Consider the following 21,477-nt stretch of genomic DNA (forward strand, 5'->3'; position numbering starts at 1 on the left):
TCGTTATTCCTGCCCTACTTTTGCTCCCTACAACCGGTCAGCTATTAGCTTTCCTCCTTTGCTTCACAAAGAGAAATGAGGACATAATAAAGGTCTGAAGGGCTGGCGGAGAGAAATGAATCTTCCTTTTTACTGGGTTGATCTGGATAAGTGGCAAAAATGCAAGACCATGCATGAACAACTGGAATATGGACGGGGACGCTTGGTTTGGGAATTAGCTTTTCGCGATTGAGTAAACGCATTATGTTCTTCTTCAAATGCGAATGATCCCAGGCTAACAAAATTACTCATTTCAATTTTCAGCTTGATCGAGCGACTGGATCAAAAGTTATGCCGTCTAAAAAGGCACTGCAAAGCTCTTCAATGAATGAACGAACTAATTTTCAACCTTATCATCCCCGTCCATACTCCAGTGGTTCATGGACCATGTGAAGAAATATAAAAGGAAAACAACTGGCCAAACTTGATTTAAAACTGAATAAGTCTTTCGAGCTCGATTTTAGAAACCCAGCAAGACCACCATCTTCCTTTACGAACCGCTACCATAACTGAATCAGTGTTAATACTCCCTGATTCGATGCAGCGTCTTCGAAAGCGAGTTTCATTAGTCTCGAGTGAAACGAGAATGAGAAAGAGCACTTGAGAAATCTCATTACAAAAAGGCCGGATTAGTTTCTCATGGTATGTTATGCATCCACAGAGAATGTATTGTATTTCAGTTGCAGCTTCATCGATTGGTTGTGTTTGGTGTTTTTAGACCAATTGCTCTCGACTTCCATTTTGGACCTTCTCGGAATAACCTCTTCGTTGACGTAGATCGTCCTCGGGGAGGTCGTCGCACAGACTCAAGATCGAAATGGCCTCGGATTGGGCCAAGCTCTCGTTGTCGGCCTTGAATTCCTCGCGAAGTTTGTCCAAAGCTGGAAGGAGGGCTATTCTTTTGCTGTTAATTCAATAGTTCATTTTAAGAAGGTGGATAATACAGTTGTTTTTGGAAGAGAAACGCTCAGAATATGCCATCAGGGTTACGGTTAGCACGTACGATTGAAGATTCGAGGTTCCTATTAAAAAAAAAGATACTCTCACTCCTTTTTGTGTTATTTCAAGCAAACGAATCCGTAAAAAGGATCGATAAGCGACGACGTCATTGTTAATGGTGCTTGACATTAAAAGATGGAATTAAGCTAAGTACATACCATAACATAAACCGACCATGAGACAGCTCACTTCAAACTGTTTTCCCTCTTTAATCTACTGAACTTTTACTCACGATTAAAAAGAAGGAAAAAAAGCACAATTTCGGGACGGCAAAAAAATGAAGGGAAGACGGTTGTATTTTTGAAGACATTGATTGTTATGACCCAAGTATGAAAATGTTTGCCCCGTGTTTCAAATAAGATTCAAAATTCTTTAGTTGGGCTCCATACGTAATCAAAAAAAAGAATTTTTCCCGCCAACGTTATTGGCCTAAAGCCGAATAAACGCACCTTTACAAAGGCACGGTATTCCACCTGAACTACTAGAAGACATGAGAAGAACATAAAAGCTAAAAAGGTAGTGGCCATTCGCAAAACCCGATTGAATGTTTTAGTGAGGTATTTGGATCGGATCCTTGGAGGGACACCTCCGATGTTGTCTGAGATTTATCGTTCTTATCGGTTTGAACTAAAGGTGTAATAACCAACCAATCACACTCATTTCATCTTTCATCCTTGCTTGTTTGAGGGTCGGCAATTTATCTGGTCTCTAGTTCCTTTCACGCGTCAAATGTCGGTGTCCAATAGCTTTGAAATAAATGGAGTTAGTCTTCTTATAGCCCATCAGAAGTGGGTGTTCCAAACGTACTAAATATTTGAAAGCCCGACCTTTGGTTAATAAAGTCAGATGCTGACTCATGAACTCTTCTCCGCCCTCTCCCCATCAACCAAGAAACAAACGTATTAATAGTAGTTACAGTACAACTTCACGACTCATGAGTCATGAATGAGCGAGCAGTTGAAGTGCATTCGTTCGTACCTCTTCGATAATCCATCTCATCGAGGTCGGCGGCTTTGAGCTCCTTGAGCTTTAGTCTAAAGTCCTGTGAGGAAGCCCGTCGTTTGCGTTGGCTTCGATCTCAGTCTTCGTCCTGGGAATACGGACTCGAACAAAGCAGGAGATGGTACAAACTGAAAATAGAACCATGAATCAATACCTACATCAAGTACATGTGCCTACGGGCATGTGTATAGGGCATGTCAAGAGAAGGACATTCAAGGAAAAATGTGGTCCGGCACCCTGACTTTGTGCATTTTGGAGAGGGAGAACTAATACAAACATCACAGTCAACTCGCACAATATCAAATTGGCTTAATACCAGTATGCGATTTGCTTAGGCAGGCAGGTAAAATGGAATAAATGTCAAATTTCAAGGATGCACAGTGCGGTTTAGCTGGGATGTTGTCTTGGATGTTACTCCATGGAATAACGTCAGTTGTTCAAGAACGCGATCACTTGACAAGCCCTATACGAATTGTGTCCGTTGTCCATGCCGTGTACTTTGAGATGGTTGTGGTACTGACTTGCAATCATGAAGGTGACGGAGATGATGAGGATGACATGCCAAACTCGAAAGGAGCCCGAGAGAATGGTCTTCCAAAAAGCGATCCGTGTTGGTGAGGACATTCTGAACCACATACTTCATATTTAGAGCGTCTTCAGACATCTCCCCAGTTCCAGACTGAAACGTGCATGCAACCAAACATACATACGTACATAAGTGAAGCTCAGTGTTAATCAACACGGAGAAATAAGGCCACTTCCGACCAATTGCTTATTGGGAATAAAGTGAACTTTTTTTCTAGAAATCTTGGCAAATGACTAAAGCTGGATTTTGGACACAGTCGTCTCCCTCCTCTCGTCTCACACGTCTCACCACGGTGGTCAAAAAACCTTTTCAAGTATTGAGAGAAATGTGCATATCCCTCTAACAATCTTCTTCCTTGCAAAAATCAATACGAAGTAATTTTGACGTGATTGATTTATTGAATTCTGGCTCAAATTTGGACGCTCATATGGCTAAAAGTTAACAAGATTTGTTGGGGTATTTCTGTTGTACTTCAAAAAGGCTTTTGAACCACTGTGGCAGTCGTCTCAATGGTGAGACGAGAGGGGTAAGCTGATCAACGAAATCCAGCTTAAGATGTTAGTTCAAAAAGCTTTTGATTCGGCCAATCTCTCACAAAACAAAACTTGAGCTATCGCAACCCACTCAAATGAGTGCTTTCTACTTTGTCATTCCTTAACTCTAACTAAAGACACCAAATTTTTGCCTACAGTTTGACAGTAGGTCTCTTCCAATATAATTTGCCCCTGCTCTCAGAATCTCTGAAAGGAGCTCAACAATTTCCCTATGAAGCAGGTTGCAAATTCTTAACGGGCTAGATGGCGCTCTTTGCATTTATGAAAGGTCACATCACCATCTTACTATGAACTAGCCAACAATTGTAAGTGGCCCTGTTACCATCATCTTCTATTTACAATATTTCTACTAATGGTGTCTCGGGTCAAACAAATCCAATTCCCAATTTTCGACCTCACCTTGTGGCTGACCAGGTTAAAAAAGACACTCAAAACTCCGTTAGTTCATAAGCAGGCTCCAGTTGGCTCAAAATCAAATGATCGGCAAATTCAAAGGACCAAGTATCAAAGTGGACACGAAATCAAAACCGCTTATGCTCTATATTTTTGCTACTGATTGCCTGCCCCTTTTTAAAGCGCCATCTATTGGTGAAACTTTAACAGTACGATTAACAAATGTGGGCATTCTTTAATTATTATGTATGTGACCAACATCGTTCAACGAGAAACAAGCGCGCAAATAGGGCTCACAAATCTGAACGAGCAAGTCTGCACTCCTTGGCCCAATTGACTATACAGTAGAAGTTGTTTGTTATGGAAATGTGTTAGTCCGGGGGTTATATAATAGTAGGAGGATGACTCGTGAAAACGGAATAAGCATTGGGAGCAATGATTGTCCAAACAAGCGTTTTCGCTTGGAACTCATGAGGAATGGAACAAGGTTGTTAATTGAGGCCTGTCCGTTTCAGAGGAACCCATTCACTTTGGATGCTTGTTTTTGTCATGAATGAAGGAATGGAAAGGCGCAAATGAGGGGAACAAAGCTTTTGTTGGCAGTACATTGTTTATCCCTTTCTCCTTGGCCTTGAAGGCCGTTATATTTGTTTGATTGGTCACGTACTACTTGAAAGCGGTTGGGCCCGAACTCACTACGTACGTACAAACAAACATACATACATACGACGTTGGAATAAAGCGCTTTCTCTTACCTCAGTTTCGTTCTTTTGACAAGACACCATGTTCCCATTGGATCAACTCACTCTTCTAGGCCACTGTTTCTTGTTCCATGTTCTGAATCAGACCTTTTCTGAGGAAACATTAGAACAACCAAAAGTCAGGAATGCCCCAAGGGATGGATGACAAAGCACTACCTCTCCTTATTCCTCAACCAACATGAAGGGCTGACTTGTGGGAGGGCTCCACCCATTTTGGGATAGCTAGATTTCTCTTTGGGAGCAGAACTCGAGTTGCTGCGGTCTACATAAGGAAAAATACTCATTTTCTTTCCGGTTATTAATGCGGCGTTCAATTCATCTGAAAGAGAATACGGAATTCAGCAATTGTACGTACAGAGGTAGAGAGAGCTTGAGATTTTCCTCCAGTTTTGACGCCAACGATCTGAAATTGGATCTTGTTTTTATGAGAGGGATCTACGGTCGAAGGGTTGAGCTTCGCCGGGTTAGCAAAGCCGGTTATACACCATCAGCACATTATAAGTCCCTCTTTCAGTATGTACGTGGGTGCCATTAGCTTGTTCCTTGAGAAAAGACCACTTTTTCAGATGTCTAACATTTTCGAAATAGTTCATCAAATGATGTGTCCAAATATATCTCATGTAAATGCACCATAACTGACATCTCACTAAGTGCTTCATTTTGGTCGGGATGCAGTCACCTTTTTGGGGGCTTGTTCTAGTGCTGTTTGTATGCCAATTCTACAATTCAGTTCCTGTAGCTCTGACGAATGCTAAAAAGCAATACTCTCGTCATCGCCCTGAAACCATGACAAACGCGACCCAATAATGCGCAACTGAAAAACAAAAAAATGCAAAAAAAAGAATTGCAAGTCGATGTCTGAAAAATTGCAATGTAACAACTTTCTGCTTTTCCCACAGTGCCATAATTTGAGTCGTGTCAAACCCAGGTTAATCTAGTTATCCTTTTGATATATATCCTTGTGTGCATTAGAGAGATTAATTTCCCATGACCTGGAAGCTCTGTATGTACAAGGTGCAAACTATGTTTTGAAACCGGACAAGGATGTGAAAGAGGAAAATGGTCAGCTTCCTTCCTTCTCCTAAATATAATTAAAACAAAAAAAAGATGAACGCGTGGAAAACAAGCCAAAGAACAATAGAAGCTTTATTTTCATCATCATTCTCCATGGTCAAGAGTGAAGAAATGTTCCGTCGTCATTGTTGCGTTCTTGTTGTTGTTTTGTTGTTGTTGTTGGATGCAATGGAAACTTATGTTTGTAACAATTCTTCTCGTTCATCTTTATTTAGCCGTCAAATATATGTATAGATATATATAGATATAGATATGGTCGAGAAAAAATTAACTCAGGTACGATATTGAGTGGTTCCAATTCAACCACTTGAAGCGGCGTGGTTAACTTTGGGGGACAGATTGGGGAGGAAGGGACAGATTGGGGAGGAGAAGATTTCGTCCGCGTTCCGTTACTTTGTTTTCAAGAATGGGCGAACAATTTTGAATCCAAAAAAAAAAATATCATATTGCCAATTTTCGTTCTCGCGGGGATGATGATGATGTTGGTTTTAGTTTCGGTGTTAGTGTTGGTGCTGGTGGAGCTGGTGTTGATGGTGCTGGTGGTGATGACTATGATGATGATGATGATGATGGCTAGTTCGGCATCCAAGCCATGTCCAACCATCGTTTCATGGATGATGATGGGTTGTTTGTTGACTGGCGATCAAATCGCAAGTGCTCATCTAAGTATAGAGGCGTGCCTGTGTTGGTGAATGTGTGAGTGTTTTGTGTGCTCAAGGTCTTCGTTTTAATACTGACTCAAAAGAAGGCATGGGGGAAGGGTTAAGGATTAACAAGGGGATGATTACAAGGGCAACTCAACTTGAGTAAATTAATTTGATCGTCTTGTTTTTTTGGGTTGGTCAGTATTTCACTTTACGTGGTGTGGTCCGGAAATTGGTACATCTCGTTGTTGTCGTCCTCACGACAGTAGAAGACGAATGCCCTCATTTCCGATCGGTTCTCTTTGTAGACACACTTACTGCTCAGATTACAATGGCAGCTGAAAAAGAAGGCAAATATGATCAACCTATTCGGTATTATCACCATGGTTTCAAGAACAAAAGGGACTGTGACTCATGGGGCGGCGTATGCATGCATGCCTGAAATTGCAGTTCTCCCTTCTTTTTGACTCGCCTCAAGTCGATCCCTGTACTTTGAGTGGGGGGGGGGGAAGGAGGACCACTTACACTTTTACACTGACACTTACTTGATGATGAGGGCATTTTTAATACCTCCTACTTTGTTGCAATACCACAATACCCCCGCGGAAGATGGGTTCGGAAAAGCCTTTGGATTTTGTTTTATTTCCAATGCCCGTTTCTTTTGTTCCGTGGAACATTTTTGTTCTTTTTATGCTCTGATCAATTTGCCTTTTCATCCTAGTTCTGCGCTATTTAGGCATTTAGGCAAGCGCTAGTACCAGCAAACAAATTTGCTTGCCAATGCCAGTGATGCAAGATTGGCGTTTCGAAGTGGTCTTAAAGAAGCTGACCTTTCTTCATATAGGAATGCGACAGAAGGGTCAGCTTCTCAAAAACATGTTTGAAGCTCCAAACCTGCATCGCTGACACTGGTACCAACACACAAAGGAACCTGCCAGAGCTTGCCTAAACGTCTCCATACAACCATTTACAAGAGGCAATGTCGCCGTCAAATAAGGTGTTCTTGTGGTCCGGAAAAAAACTTGATCAAGATGTGGAGAACATGCTTGCATATTTGTTGTGCCAAGGAGCTTGTCTTGCTTGAACCAAGATATCTCTGAGTTGAGTGAGTAGAACCCTTGAGCGATACCAAAAGGCATATGCTCTTGTCATAGAAGAGTCCTTTGCCAAAAGTGTTTGATTACTTCGCTAGTCTTTGGGTCAAAATAACTGTGCTATTTCACATTAGAAGGGCTACAAGACGTTTGTTTTTGATTCTGTTTGAAACCTTTGAAGACAATATTTGAGAGATTTCATTAAGCACTTGCTTTGATTGTTTTCAATTGGCATCATCTTGTCTCTCCTTTCAAGCCCGATGAGTAAGCAGGGTTGGGATTGAGTTCATCTTACAATCAATCAGTTTTCCCCAAGAGGCTTTTTAATGTCTTTTGCCTGAACTGTACAGAACCTCTTTGGTGTGAAGGAGAGCTCAAATACATCAATGCTAGGGTGTGTGTCCAAATAGCAAATCAGTTTAAGTATAATTACTTACTAAGTGTTTTTGGTGTATTCATAAATGGGTCGGAGTGCACTGGATGATCGGGTATGATATAGAGCCCACCCACAGGGTACATTCCGCTCGCAAGCGGGTTTCTCATTCCGGATGATGTTTGCCAAGCGTCCACTGGCTTGACGGTCATACTAAATGAGAAAATAAATACGATCTATTAGAGTGGTGTTAAACATTCGATGTGCTCGAGCATTCCGAAAGGTACAAATTCCATCTGGAACTGTCTTCATCCCCTGCCCTGGTAGAAGCCAGCGCCACGCATTCTATTCGAAGCAATAAAATTCAAGACAAGAATTTGTGCTCCCATGCCATTGCGACTGGACTACATACATGTCTATCCTCCCACAAGAAAGAAAGATTAAATTCCAATCCAATTCCAGGCCGCAACGTGTACACAGTCAGTATACGCCATCCTCCCCGGGAATCCCCCTCCTGCACAATACACCACCTCAGAGTTAGGTTACGCACACTCCATTGCAGCGAGGACGTCAAGCCTGAATAATGACTCGTGAGAGGGCCTCTTGAAATTGTGAGTCATGATGGTGTGATTTTCAAATCGAACCATAGTGTCTCCTGCTAGTTGCCTCTTTTCCTATGTGAAACTCTAGTGGTTAACTGACTGAGTGACTGACTGAGTGAGTGAGTATGTGTGTGTGTCTCTCTGATTTACTACCAACAAGAACGAGGCAGAGGAGGAGGAGGAGGAGGAGGTCAATGTCCAATGTCCAAGGAAAGAGCTAGAATCCTATCGAAGAATTGGCCTGAGGGAGATTTCTCTTTCAAGGTGAAGGCGATGCAACCAATCCTCGTCAAATCTGACCCCGAAAAAGTTCATTGATCTGGCCTCCAACGGTACTCCCAATCCTGTCGATTATCTCAAGTCCAGTGTAGTACCAATCATGGGGGTTGGGGGGACCCCGTACGTACCTTGGAGGTGCGTGTCCGGGGATAAGCGTGCACCATGGTGGAGATGAAGATCAAGCCCAGAAGGCCAAGGATCAGGAGCTTTGTGGGTTGATGCATCCCTGGGTCAGAGAAAATTAAGACGCACTTAAAAGTTGAACGAGCTCTTGTCGCGATCAAATGAGGAGGACTCTCTCTCTCTCTCTCTCTCTTTCTCTCTCCGTCTGTCTGGATCAGCAGTCGATCGGTGTCTGCCTGATTCGTGAATCAGTGAGCGAAGAATGAGTCGAGGGATGAGTGAGTGGGTGAGTGAGTGTGTAAGGGGAAGCAGTCGAGAGGAGGAAGTGTGTTTTCACGGCAAATGTTCACGTGTTTCTGGATTGAAAAGTCTCTTCCGAGGAATTCTTATAGCTTTTCTGGTGCAAGTGGCCCGCTTAAAGAGCAACTCCTCGCACACAGGGTTGCCACCTGGGCTCAACACCCTGGGGGGCTTCTATTTTCAGCCCCCCCAACACTAGAAAGGAGATCGCTGAAGGATGGCTTGAAATCATCCTGATTGTACCAAGGGAAGTAGTAGACACCCGATCTCGAGTCTTGGCATCCCTGGTTTTAGACATATGAAGACATGATGCCATCTCCAAAGCAGGTTACAACAGATTCCTCGCAGCATTGCTCGAAGATTTTTCGAGAAGCGCGGAGACGATCTGTCAAACCCTTCGTTGCGCCGCCATTCGCCGGTCGGACCGTCGGTGGAGAAACAACAGCGCCAAGACGTGGGAAATTTGGCTCCACAAAAAGCCTCCTCAATAAAGAATTAGCTCTACAAGTTGACTCAATTGCGTTGATCCACGAACCCATGTGTACAAACAAACTACCATGTATGCATCGGACGCGATAGTACTTGAAAAATACCAGTTTGATCATTTGACCTAGAGAGTCTTGCGATGTATGGGAATGTACTTCGACCCATTGCGTCACTCGTTGCTTTGCTCCAATACCACCACAACCCTCAACTTCTGTCCATGGGTTCGGTTTTTGGAAGCATCATCATCCTCATCATCATCCGTCTGATAGTTCAATCCTTCATCGCGTGAAGGAGGAGGAGGCAAACGTTTTTTTATCGTACCTGACAACCGAACTAATACATCGGTCGGCATCCAAGAGATGCTAGATGACGTTGGCCAAGGTGCATTGCTTGAAACCCCAGTTGCCCCCCTGAGCTGCAGGCCAATTACAAGCACATACAGGAGGAAACTCTGCCATTTTTGCAACAGGAAACTTTTTTATGAATGCACTCTCTTGAGGAGGCACGATCATTGTTAGCTCTCTCTCTCTCTCTCTTTCTCTCGTTTTCCACGCCAGATCTCTGGGCGACAAGCTGTCTGAGAGATTCACAACTTGAGACTCTCCTAAGGAGGCGCTAAATTCTGGTCAGGATCCCTCGCGTAAGGCGTTGATTCTACGCCAGTGGTCAAATTTAGATTCCTGAGAGTGAGCCTTTTGATTGGCCAATGGACATTGGGATATGGATGATGCTGGATGTGTCCGAGATTGTTTTGTTGACGAGAATGTCTGGATCACTTCTGCTTGGAAACAATGAGTTCATCAGCTTATTGGCTTCCAGGTATTGCATACTCATCCACAAACGCGAGGGATTTCTGATATTTTAGACCCTTTTAAATTCTAAATGACAACCGAAGCAATTGGAATCGGGTGCCAGCAATAATGGCCCATCCCAAAAATACAGTAGAAACAACAAAAGCAACCACAAAAACAACAACAGCAACACACTGGGCCAATTTTAAACTGACAAGAAGCAATGAAACTGCACTGTTGCTACCTGAAATTTTAAGTGTGGACTTCTTGAACACTGGACCTGAGGATCCACTGAAGACGCCATAGCAATAGCCTCTCTCCGCATGTCGCTGGATGAGCTTCGGGGTCCGTGGCGTTTAGAGACATGAAGGCCTATTTGCCTCCAAGCTACACTTAACCTCCAGAATCCCTTGATCGCCATCACCACCATCCGTGATCACAGATATCGACCATAAAAAGCGCCTCGTTCGTGTCTTTGGGGTTGGAAACACGTTGAGATGATGGTAAACAAAAACGTTGGTGGGATGATCAAGTTGGCGTCAAACATTTGTGTGAAGCATCCCCTCATCACTAAGAGACCAAGAGAGTGAGACATTTCTTGCTTTGATCGGCTTTGTCAATCCCGTAAGTTGAACCATTGGAAGAGAATGCCCATGTTGTCATAGGGAAGGTGGATAAAAAAACCCATCGCTTGTGCGAGACTGTGCTTTTTCTCAGATGAGAACGAGCAGTATAGTAGGAAACGTTTTCTCATTTCAATCCCCCTGAAGGAGATGGATGATGCATTTCAAATGCATTCATGGAGTGTTTAAAACCAAGAGGGACCAGTTGGCGGAAAATTGTCCACTTCACGCGACACGGCCAGTTCGTGAAATTCAAGTCCTCTTTCATAATCGGGAATGAAAGGGGCGAAGTGAATTGAACTACGAAGTGTGAATTCAAACTTGGGCTTGGGATTGTTCCGCCAGGTGGCGTTAGTGCAATTTGTGGTCCTCTCTCCTTATCATCCTGCGTTAGTTAGCCGATTTTAGACATGCTAGTTAGACAAACACTCACGGCAAAAGCAATAAATTAGCTCAGTTAACCCACGTTTTTAGATAAGGTTGAGTCAACACTTATGGGATCAGACAAAGGGATCAGACAAATCAGACAGAGGTTGCAACCTAGGGTGACCAATTTATGTACATGTTCATATCAAGATGTAAGCCTGATTTTTCTCATGTCAAACTAGGGTTGCTTCTTGCCTCCAACCGAACTTTTTAAATTGTGCTCAACTCACACTTTTCAAGTTTTATGGTCAACTTATATTTTGAAAAGATATTTGATCCCATCACTTATAAGTTAACTGGAAATGTGTCAATGTTCCTAATCAACGAGCAATGTGTTTGAAAGCATTTTCAAGGTGATGCAGCTCATGTATGTAAATGACAAAGCGATGCAGCAAGATTCATACATTGTATGCCATTGTCAAGGGCCTTTCAAACCAAGAGGTTCTCTAGAATCAATGTCTCCATTGAAGAATCAGGCAACCTTAAGACTAATGAAGCAAGACAATGCAGTTTTTCCCTCGACAACTACTGTATTGTATACAGAACCAAACCCAAAGTGGATTAAACTTTAGCTTCAACTTCAAAATCTGCTGCATTGATTTCGAACTTCGTGCATCACGTCACCCTAGCTTGGATCTAATGGAACATCTTTTTTTGAATGCAAGCGACCAAAGACTTTCTTTTGACCCTTGTCTTTGGGTAGTCAAATCTAGCCACGTTTGAAGGGATCTAATTTTTGAAATCACCATGCCATCATCCATTCTTTTCATTCATTCAAGTCGACTTTTCAATGATCGGCTTTTATCGTGATTAAAAAATGATCTGCAATGACAATATGGTAAAAGCAACAAAGGTGAAGCTCGGGATTACAAAATGAAATGCATTGGGTACATCAAGCATCATCATACCCATGGGTGAATTATTCCACAGAAAATGGAAACTTAAGTTTCAATCGAATAGGAAAAAAAACCCAGCTCATATTTCTTTCAAGACTAACCCTTCACTTCGATCCATGAAAATGTTCGCTCAACAATATAATTGCTCTTGTTGCTCAAAAGTACTCATTAAACCCAGGAAATCACCAATTTAGGGCGATCATATTATTGTTATCACCTGACTTATGGGTTATCAAGAAATCAAATGCAGTAGCCAAGCAAATTGAGGAGAGAGATATTCATGGCAAAATAAATCAAAATCATCGTCCGGCAAATGGACAGACAAGGAAAACGGAAAAGAGCCACAGAGACAACTTAACGTTGGCTTGTCAGACGAAATTCCCAGACACATGATCGTACCATTGAAAAGAGAGAGAGATTTTCCAATCGCCAAAATACATCTGCAGAACTTATGGTAGGTAATGCGCATAGTTACTTGATCCATCAATCATTGAGCAAATGCCCAATGCCCAATTCCCAATGCCATAATGCCGTTCAACGAAGACGAAGAGAATAATTTCCTGGAACCGCCAGATTCTTGAGGCTGTCTCCGGTCCAGAGATTTCTTTCGAAAGCCAGACTTGAGGATGATTTATGGCGTCCTAGGTCGTTTCACAAATTTCCCAGAACCCGTGGAAAATTCCCCCAAATCATAGCCACAGGTCAGAAACTAGGGATGTGAAGAGTCGTCGGAATGACTCATAAAACTCGGGACTGTTATGACTTGGGTGAATTCTCGAGTTGTGAGAGATTATGAACGACTCGAATCAATTTCAGGGACTCGATCGAGCCCAGAATAGCTTGACACAAAATGAACTTAAAAACTGCATTAAAAATTGTTACCAATTTAGGTTTCTCATGTTTGATCCGTTTTCATAGAAATAGCTCAATGGTGCTATCAAATCGCTCTTTTTTTTAATTTATCAAGATCACCATCCCTAGCACGTACACGTGGAACCTTCACCTTGACAATAAACGAAAATCCTATAAGTCGAGAAATGGGACTCCTAGAACTCGAATTGGATTCGTTATTTGAACGTCGAAAGGACTCGTTTGACTCGGGTCAAATTTTCTAGACTCGATTACACTCCCTAGTCAGAATGAATGTGAATAGGAAATGCCATGATGTTTACTTTCGAACACCTCGTTGGCCAAATTGAGGTTGGATTGATGTCGTTCAAGTGGATCATAGCAAAGCACACTTAAGCCTCTGACCAGACTTATCCCGGGGAAATTAAGGGAACAAATGGGTTCACGCCTTAGAGCGATATGGCGATGACCGATGTGTCTTCCAAGCTTGTTGCCAGCCGGATTCTTAGCGGTTTGTTTGTGGCGCATGAGTTCATGATTTCCTGCGAATCCAAAGTTGAGTTTGATTCGGAAGAACTTCTCTTTCAATGTGAGCAAGTTTGTGGGTCGTTTGATCGGTGTCTGTCTGTCCAAAAAGAGGGTCATTCATCATGCTTGTGGTGATTTCCGAGTAAAGAGACATGACAGCGATACACATCGATACAACCCGTAATTAAGAACAATCATCATGTCTATCTTCACGGGCGAGCGAGTTTGAGGTGGCCTGATACAGGGATGGTTTTGAAATGGGGAGGCCTTTTCTCACTTTTGTCAAAGGGTTTATTTCAAAACGTTTCCTAAAATGTCTAGAGCATACCTTCAAAAGAGCCTGTATACTTCAATGAGCCATACTTAAAGTCACTTCAATTCCATGCCAAGTATGGTTTTCACTTCAGTCGCTGACTGTTCCTATTTAACAGGATCTAATTTCGAACATTTGTCTTCATGAAAAACTAAGTCCCGATTAAATGCACTATCACTTTAGGCCATGCTGGGCCATGTTAAAAGAAACGGAATTATGGGAATTTAACTCAGATGCGCCCGTGTAGAGCTCTAGATAGAGTGGTGACATTGATGTGTATTTTTTTTTACTTTTACCGGTGAGCCTAGGGTGTGTGAAAGTCAAAGCACATTTAGCTACGTGATTTTGAAAACAAACCGGTTTGTCTGATTGCTTTAGTTCAAACCAATCACTACAATAGAAGTGGATTGGCCGGACACCCTCCTACTACCGGACTACCCAAATCTGTTCAAAACAAATTTCGCTGGCCTGGCAAGAACGGTGCTTCTTTCCCTAGAGCTTTTATCATCTCTGTCTCACATTGACAAAATTTCATCAATTATGATTAGGCAATTTACCAACCCTAGATTAGTTTTAGCGGATATTATGACTCATTATTTGATGCATGACGTGGATGCAATAGTTATCTGAGTGTATCGGACTATTTTTTGGGTTGACATCATTCTGAAAAGTGAATAAAGTTCAAGTTACGAATAGATGTGACCAATATATTCAGGGCAGGAAAATTCACCCAATCGAGAAACTTTGTTTGAGAAAAATAGCTTGTCCACAGGGCAAAAAAAATCGTTGAAAAATATAGGTTCCAGCCTGCCTATATTAGGAACGAGCGTATGTTTATGTCTTTCATGTGCCCATCCCTACGCTAGGTGGTCAAATATTGGTCTGTGGTTCTACTACGGTTCTATGTTTTGCGCCAGTGGTCCTCCTGGCCAACGCTTGACAACAGTTCTTAGAAGTGTATGCACACAATTGAGAAACCATTTGGATGGCAATACTACAGAAAAGATGCCTCTTTTGACTTAAGGGTTGTCACGCAAATTACATGAACACTTGGAGGAGAATCACCATCAAATCAGAAGGCAAATGTGCTCCTTCACGTCCTTCAGAAGACGCTCATTCTAACTTATTGCATCCAGGTTTTGAACATCAAAAGCTCGACCACATGCTTGCATTGGGCCAAAAACATAGCTCTTGTTGATTCTTTTTCCTCTCGACTTAGTCAAAGCTCAAAGTTATTGACTGCATCTTTGACAGTCCATGGTTAGCTCGCATAAAAGCCATTTATGCATCCCGAGAGAAAAAAAATGAGTTTAAGATTTTAGTGGATAAACCCAAACTCAGGCAGGTGTGATCATGCAAATCAAGGAAAGGAGAAGATGACTTGTGGCAAGACGTTACAAATGCTGGATGGATCTTTCCAGTCGAAGTTCTTCAACGGTTTCTCCATTCTGATCGATGGTTTCTTCTCTCTGAATAAGATTTTTTATGGCTCGTTTCTTTTGGAACCCCGTTTTTTGCCTCATTTTCATAAGTGCTTTAGGAACTCGATAGTAAGGCTGGAGTCACTAACATTAAATCTTTTATGATCTCGTTCGGGTTTCTCCGCAAATAAAGTGGCCCATACGTCATTTGGAAGTTTAAAAGGAACGCGGGATTTTATCACTTTGTCTTCTCTCAGAGTTGCTGGCAACTGGAAGGAGGATAATAAATCCCCAAATGCTCTTTCAGCGACGAGACGTCAAAACCATCATGTGCGGATCGTGCGAGAATTCATTGGACCACGTGTATTTAAAAAAAAAAGTCTTTATTGCGAGATTCTTTTTCTATTGGATCACAATAGTTTTTACAATCTGTTCAATTTTATATACATACTGTCTCATTTTAGGGTTCAGGGTTTGCATGCCTCCTTGTTACGTAAGACCCGGAAAAGTGGTGTGGAATTTACATCTCGTACGCATCGGAATCATTTCCCCATTAAGTCTTTATGAGGGGTCCCTTCACGTTCATCACACGCCTCATTGAGCATCAGACTCATTCCATAAATCTGATGCAAAGTGAGTCTAATTGGGGGTAACATGATACAGCATTTTTCTCACATCCTTAACCCGCCCCCCCTCCCGTTTCATTGAGTCCGCACACGCTCACTCTAATTCTTAAAGACGAAGAAGCACTTGGTACATATATGTATATATCAGTTGACATCATGGCAGTGACTGAGGGACCTCGCCAATGCTGGATGAGAACCCCAAAACAACACTTTCCAATATAAAACACCTCTTTTTGGGGAATTATCCGTGATATTTTTGTAGCTTAGATAATTTATACTTTTCCATAGTGTCTCCATGTTTTGTGCTCGAGACTTCTTTTCCCGTACACAAGAGTGTCTTGTAATGTTTTACTTTCCGCCCTTAGGTTATTTTTCTCACATGGATAGCACAATTTTCTATTCGGCACATATTTGGATTTGGGACTCATTTTCGGTAGATCTTCATATGGCAGACAATTTCACTACGTAACTATGGAGAGACTGATCAATCCTTGAACTTGGTTGAATTCGCAGCGATTGCAGCGCTGCCTGATTAGTAAGGCTCTCGAAATTATGCATGAAAAAGGACCTCAAGATGAAAATAAAGATGCAAAAAAAAAACCAAGCCCAGGATGCAAATAAGGATGCAAATAAATTTCAAAGATGCTTTATATTGTCATGGCATACCAAGGTATTTTAAGCAAGTTGTTAAGATGGACACATCAATTCTAAGAGCAGTATGCTCTGATTCCAGTGGATCAGCATCTGAACACTAATCCAAGACTAAACTTTTATAACAATCACAAATGTTGTCAATACTAAGGCTCTCTAGTAAAAATGTCTTACTAGAGAGCCCTAGTCAATACAACAGCTTTGAATTGTCCGTCCCCCCCGCCCCTTAAGTAATCAAACGCCCGTAGAGACACTTCAAGTTTGGATGGCTGGTGTCAGGGTGTCCGGGATAGGTACTGGAATCACAGCCTAGAAGGAAAATTCAAGTCTTCCCCAAGACATTGCCAGTTTTTATACCATGTTTATGGGGTTTTGTTTGATAAAATATCCTCATTCAACGTTTCCAGAATGTTGTACAATCGTCTATGTGTCATAGGAAAGAGATGGGAGGTGGGACCCTGAATTCTCAAGTGCAGAGATACATCAGGGGTGCCAATTTCTCATTAAAATCGTGAAATACAAATTCTCTTCCTAAACAAAATCAGCTAAAAGAACCCTAAAATGCATAAAAATGTGAAAAACGGACCAATGATGCAAATGATGCAAATAGAGGTTCAGGATGCAAAAAGACTCAATTAAGGGCCCAGGATTCAAATAAATGTCATAATCGTAAGTATGAGAACACTACTGATTAGCTTACCAAACTCATTTCTTGCCCCAATCTTTTATGCAATGAATGACTTACCCTTTGCTCTTTACACGTTAAAAACTGTACGCTCAAAATCATAAGATAAAGCCACTCAGAGAGTTCAAATGTTCAAGACTCTCTTTGATTAACAGACATAAACAAATGTCGTTATGAGGGGGAAGGGTCATGAAACGAGTTGGACCAAACGAGGAAATGTTAAATGTAGGAAGACAATCGGGGAAATTTTTTCAGTACACGTCCAGACTTCATGATATCCTCGATTCTCGTAACAAACCGAATTCAGCTAGAGAATGAATTGTTAGAATTCCAAATTTGGGCAGCTAACATGCGGTTGGACTTTTGACGGCGCGGAATCTCATCACAAAAGTTCTCGGCGCCAATAATGGCCTGACTTTGATCGTCACAGCATCTTTCATAAAACAGGGCAAGAGCAATACTAGAATATCCATGCATAAATTTGACCTCAGTGAAGAGATGCTTGAAAGAGAAATTAGCAAACATCTCAGAATTCGAGTGAAGTACTAATGTCTCTGAGAATTCAAAACAAGTCATTTGAATCTTGGAGAATAAGCCAACGATTGTTTATTGTTTATTGTAAAAACCACTCTTGGACACTTTGTGGTGTATCATTGGAGTATGGGTTATTGTGGATACAAATGATTATAAAAACAAAAAGAAAAGTGGCAATAAAAGCACATTGGATCCATTACACTTGTTGACGAATGAATGGATTCTCACTTTTGCTAAATTCCCAGGGGTTTGGTGGGGTTGACGCTTCTCTCCCTAGAGCTCTTACTTGAATAGGCTTGGATTCTCTAATAAAACATGAATACCCTCCTCCGGTGCCTACAACCGACCCCAAATCTGAGATTGAAGGGGAAAACTAATCTGCTCATCCCGGAGCATCCATGCTAGATAAAGAATACACAGTAAAGCCCTCTGACGTGATGGCCAATCAATCGTACGCAGAACGAAATGAGCGAAAACAAAATCGCAGTTGGCCAATCTGAACGATTCAAAGTATGAGGTCATGTTGGCCCACTGGGCCGAAGCCCCTTGGGTAAATTGCGCGCAAGGACTACTCAACACATTATTGGGATGAATGGTCGGATTTGCAAGACTATCTGTGGGTGAACATTGGGATCATCTTGCAAATAATTTTGCAATGACATTTATTGAAGATAAAAGAATAATCAATAAATTTAGAAAAAATAAGCCATGTTTATATCGTTCATGTCAGTAACGTGAGCCGTAAGATTAATCCAATTTTCCTAAAGGCATTACCCTACAGAGTCCGTGTCAGATTTTTTGGCTCTCTGTTTGCGTAAAATCAGGTGTAAAAAGAGGAATATATCAATGCCTGAACGTATTAGAGGCTCTATTTGTACGAAGTGTGCTTGATGTGTAAACGACTCACAGTCTGTTACGAATGAATTGTAATAATCGCGTGTTATTTTTGCATTTTCTGCCCTGATTAACCTGGGTCTACCAGGACTAAAGTCTTCCCACCCACATCGATTAAAAGTGGAGGAGGCGTTTTGGAGAGGCTTCAGTAGTGTTTAAGCGAATGACGCAGCTAGCTTTTTCGAGTCTTCTTTGGGGCTTCCTTCCCCATTGATGATTTTGGCCTCTGGTCGTTTGGAGGGAATTCGAAATGCGCTAGCTACTGAACCATATTTTCGTACATTTGCATTCGGTCTGTTGTCCCACGTAGAGAGCCCAGGCACCGCGTTTTTCGTGTCAATCTAACGACAATCCGCATCACATTGTCCGTTGAAAGATCAAGTCACCATTTTATCGATCCATCAAAGTTTCAATCTAGAGTAGAACTTAAGCTCCATCATCCTTTCAAAAGGAACATCCGTGACATTCGTTGAACACCACGACATCCTGTTGCTTTGTCAGAGTGAATGAGTTTCCCGGATGACTTTGTTGGTGTTTTTGACAGGAAAAAAATTCTCCGTTTGTACTTCGATCGCCCAGGTTCACAGGAACGGACGATTTTTGCTCTCTATCATACAAAGTTGATTCATAATTGGTCGTACAAGAACCATTTTTTATTGTCTTGCAATGGTGGGAGAGCGCTTTGAATGATTCTCAAACGAGGCATCATCCTTCTGTTGAATTGTGTCATGAATGCGTGCATGAATTCGGCTTGGCAATTAGAAATGTTCCCTTGGGCTCAAGCCGTGAATGGCGTAACATAAATCTAGACAGAATGATAGTGTTTTGTTTTTCCAAGAAAACTTTTGTTCTTATTCAAGCAAGAAGTTTCTTGACAAGCGCGATTTTCCTCCTATCAAACGATGTCGAGCAAAACACGAATCATTCTTGAGCTGAGCTGGTTAGCCGTGGAAACTCGATATTAGGTCGAATGACAGAAAGGTCCAACTTTGTAAACCGGTGTTGGCGGCTGGCGGCTACGAAATTTGATAGATAAAAATCAGAACTGGATCCGGGATCATAAATTCACACTTCAACTTTACGGATTGCCTTTAAAAAATGATCCGAGAACCGAAAAGATTATTGTTTTTTGCCCCCCCTCAGAATCCAATAAAAACCCACAACTGGATCCAGTTCCCTCCCTAATGCGGCTTTGGCAATGCCTCCATAGAAGAAATCGTGCCGATTTTCCTCGTTCTCGAGGTAATACGATATTCCAGCTGAAACAGAGGATTGAACTGATGTGCTGCTTGCTGAACTTGGTGTTCAGTGTCTGTACTAAACTAGAGTTCTGTACGTCCGTCCGTACGAACGTACATGGAATTGGAGGACTTGGAGCCTGTTAATGTCATCTTAGATTGCCCGGCCATGACTGGAAATTCTCGATTACTTAGTAGTCACAAGCAGAGATTGTACCAAAGCCATGATTCCTCAGGAATGTTGACACAGCTTCTCTTCTTTACAGATAAAATTTGAACACTTTAAGTAAAGTCCTGTCCTATGCAGAAAGGATGGATGGTCATCATTCATTCCGTAGTGTGCTGCAATGAGTTGTTCAAAAAAGTGCAACAAATGCCATGGACGGGGGTCCTCGTTTCAATATCATCTTGCCGAGTTTGGCACCTGCTAAGGACACATTGAAAAAGGAAATGACTTTTTTGAGATCAAAACATGTGGCAAGAATTGTATTTCTCACTCTAACATGCGTATTCCCCCACTCAATTTAGACTACAATTCAAGGTAGGGAAATGTCACCCTGCAATTCGTTGTATGCATTGAGGATTGACTTTAACCACACTAGGTTGCGTGATGCTCAAAATAAGATTCCAAATTCAGGGTGACGTGAGTGCTTTGTTCGAAACCAAACAATGCAAATGGCCGTGGACACCTTGGCACCCTGTTGTTCTAACAACCAAAATATGTTTCAAATGTGTCTGAAGCCAAAACACAAGAGGCTTCATTTCTGAACCTGGACCTGCCGTTTAGACCACTTGACCGCTCTGGGACGTCAAAAGTAAGCCCCCCCCCCTTACGGATGATTTAAATATGAGTGGCGGCCACCTCAGCTAAAGAAGCATGTGGATCTTGTGCTATCTCTGATGGACGTAAGTGTTCGCATTGTCTCTTTCCTTTACTAACGTACAGGAGGGAAATCATTGAATAGTTCATTTCGCGATCCCCACTCGAGTTTGTTGGGTCAACGTGAACCTGTGTGATGTCGACGTACTTCAGAGCATCACGGAACACTGAGCACCCGAAATGCAAACAAATCTACATTCTTGATATTCCAACATAGCGGAGACAAATCACGAGGAGTTGTAGCGTATTAACGTAACTCGTGTCTCGGTTAGGAAGTCAACGGACAAGATTTCCAAAGCGTTACCGCCTTCAACTTTGACAACTGGAACGCCCTATTTATCCAATTGTTTGTTTATTGCATCCATCAATTGACAAAGATGTGTTTTTTTTTCCCAGGCCATGAACAGAATAACTCCCCTAGCCCGATGATGGTTAATCAAACAAGATTGGCAGAAGTGAAGAAGCTTGATTCTGAATATTCGATATGATGAATTTATGCTATATGAATAGGTAGTAGCTTAATGTGTTCCGGCGCAATTCAAACATATTGCGGTATCTGGCTGGATTGGCTCTCAGGTCTTGCCAGTTGGACAACATGCGATTTTGACACATGGCACTCTAGTATTGGCCATTTGATTTGGCCACAAACTCCATTACTGACTGCATGATTTTTAGAAGCGAGCAAAAACTGACCAGTGTCACAGATAAAAGATGTGCTTTTAAGTTGCGTCAAATTATCAGGGACACAGTCAAACATCAAAGCATGAACTCGTCTACCCATCTGTTCATGCCATTGCCAGTGATAAACATGCG

The 21,477-nt window shown here is 42.0% G+C and overlaps 1 protein-coding gene across 1 annotated transcript; it reads right to left on the reverse strand.

Annotated features, from left to right (window-relative positions):
* Window positions 1-5,462: 5,462 nt before the first annotated feature.
* Window positions 5,463-8,916, reverse strand: LOC131882800 (uncharacterized). Its single transcript, XM_059230064.1, has 3 exons — window positions 8,529-8,916; window positions 7,584-7,732; window positions 5,463-6,390 (listed from the first exon to the last, which is right to left on the reverse strand). The coding sequence occupies exons 1-3, from the start codon at window positions 8,622-8,624 to the stop codon at window positions 6,264-6,266; spliced, it is 372 nt and encodes a 123-aa protein (XP_059086047.1). The 5' UTR covers window positions 8,625-8,916; the 3' UTR covers window positions 5,463-6,263.
* Window positions 8,917-21,477: the final 12,561 nt, after the last annotated feature.

This window comes from Tigriopus californicus, chromosome 6 (genome assembly GCF_007210705.1).
Source record: "Tigriopus californicus strain San Diego chromosome 6, Tcal_SD_v2.1, whole genome shotgun sequence".
NCBI classification, from domain to species: Eukaryota; Metazoa; Arthropoda; class Copepoda; order Harpacticoida; family Harpacticidae; genus Tigriopus; species Tigriopus californicus.

Coding starts and splice junctions, on each gene's coding strand:
- LOC131882800 (XM_059230064.1), bottom strand. CDS start 8,624: ATGCATCAACCCACAAAGCTCCTGATCCTTGGCCTTCTGGGCTTGATC. Junction 7,733..8,528: donor CCCGGACACGCACCTCCAAG/GTACGTACGGGG, acceptor TTTCTCATTTAG/TATGACCGTCAAGCCAGTGG. Junction 6,391..7,583: donor GAATACACCAAAAACACTTA/GTAAGTAATTAT, acceptor CTTCTTTTTCAG/CTGCCATTGTAATCTGAGCA.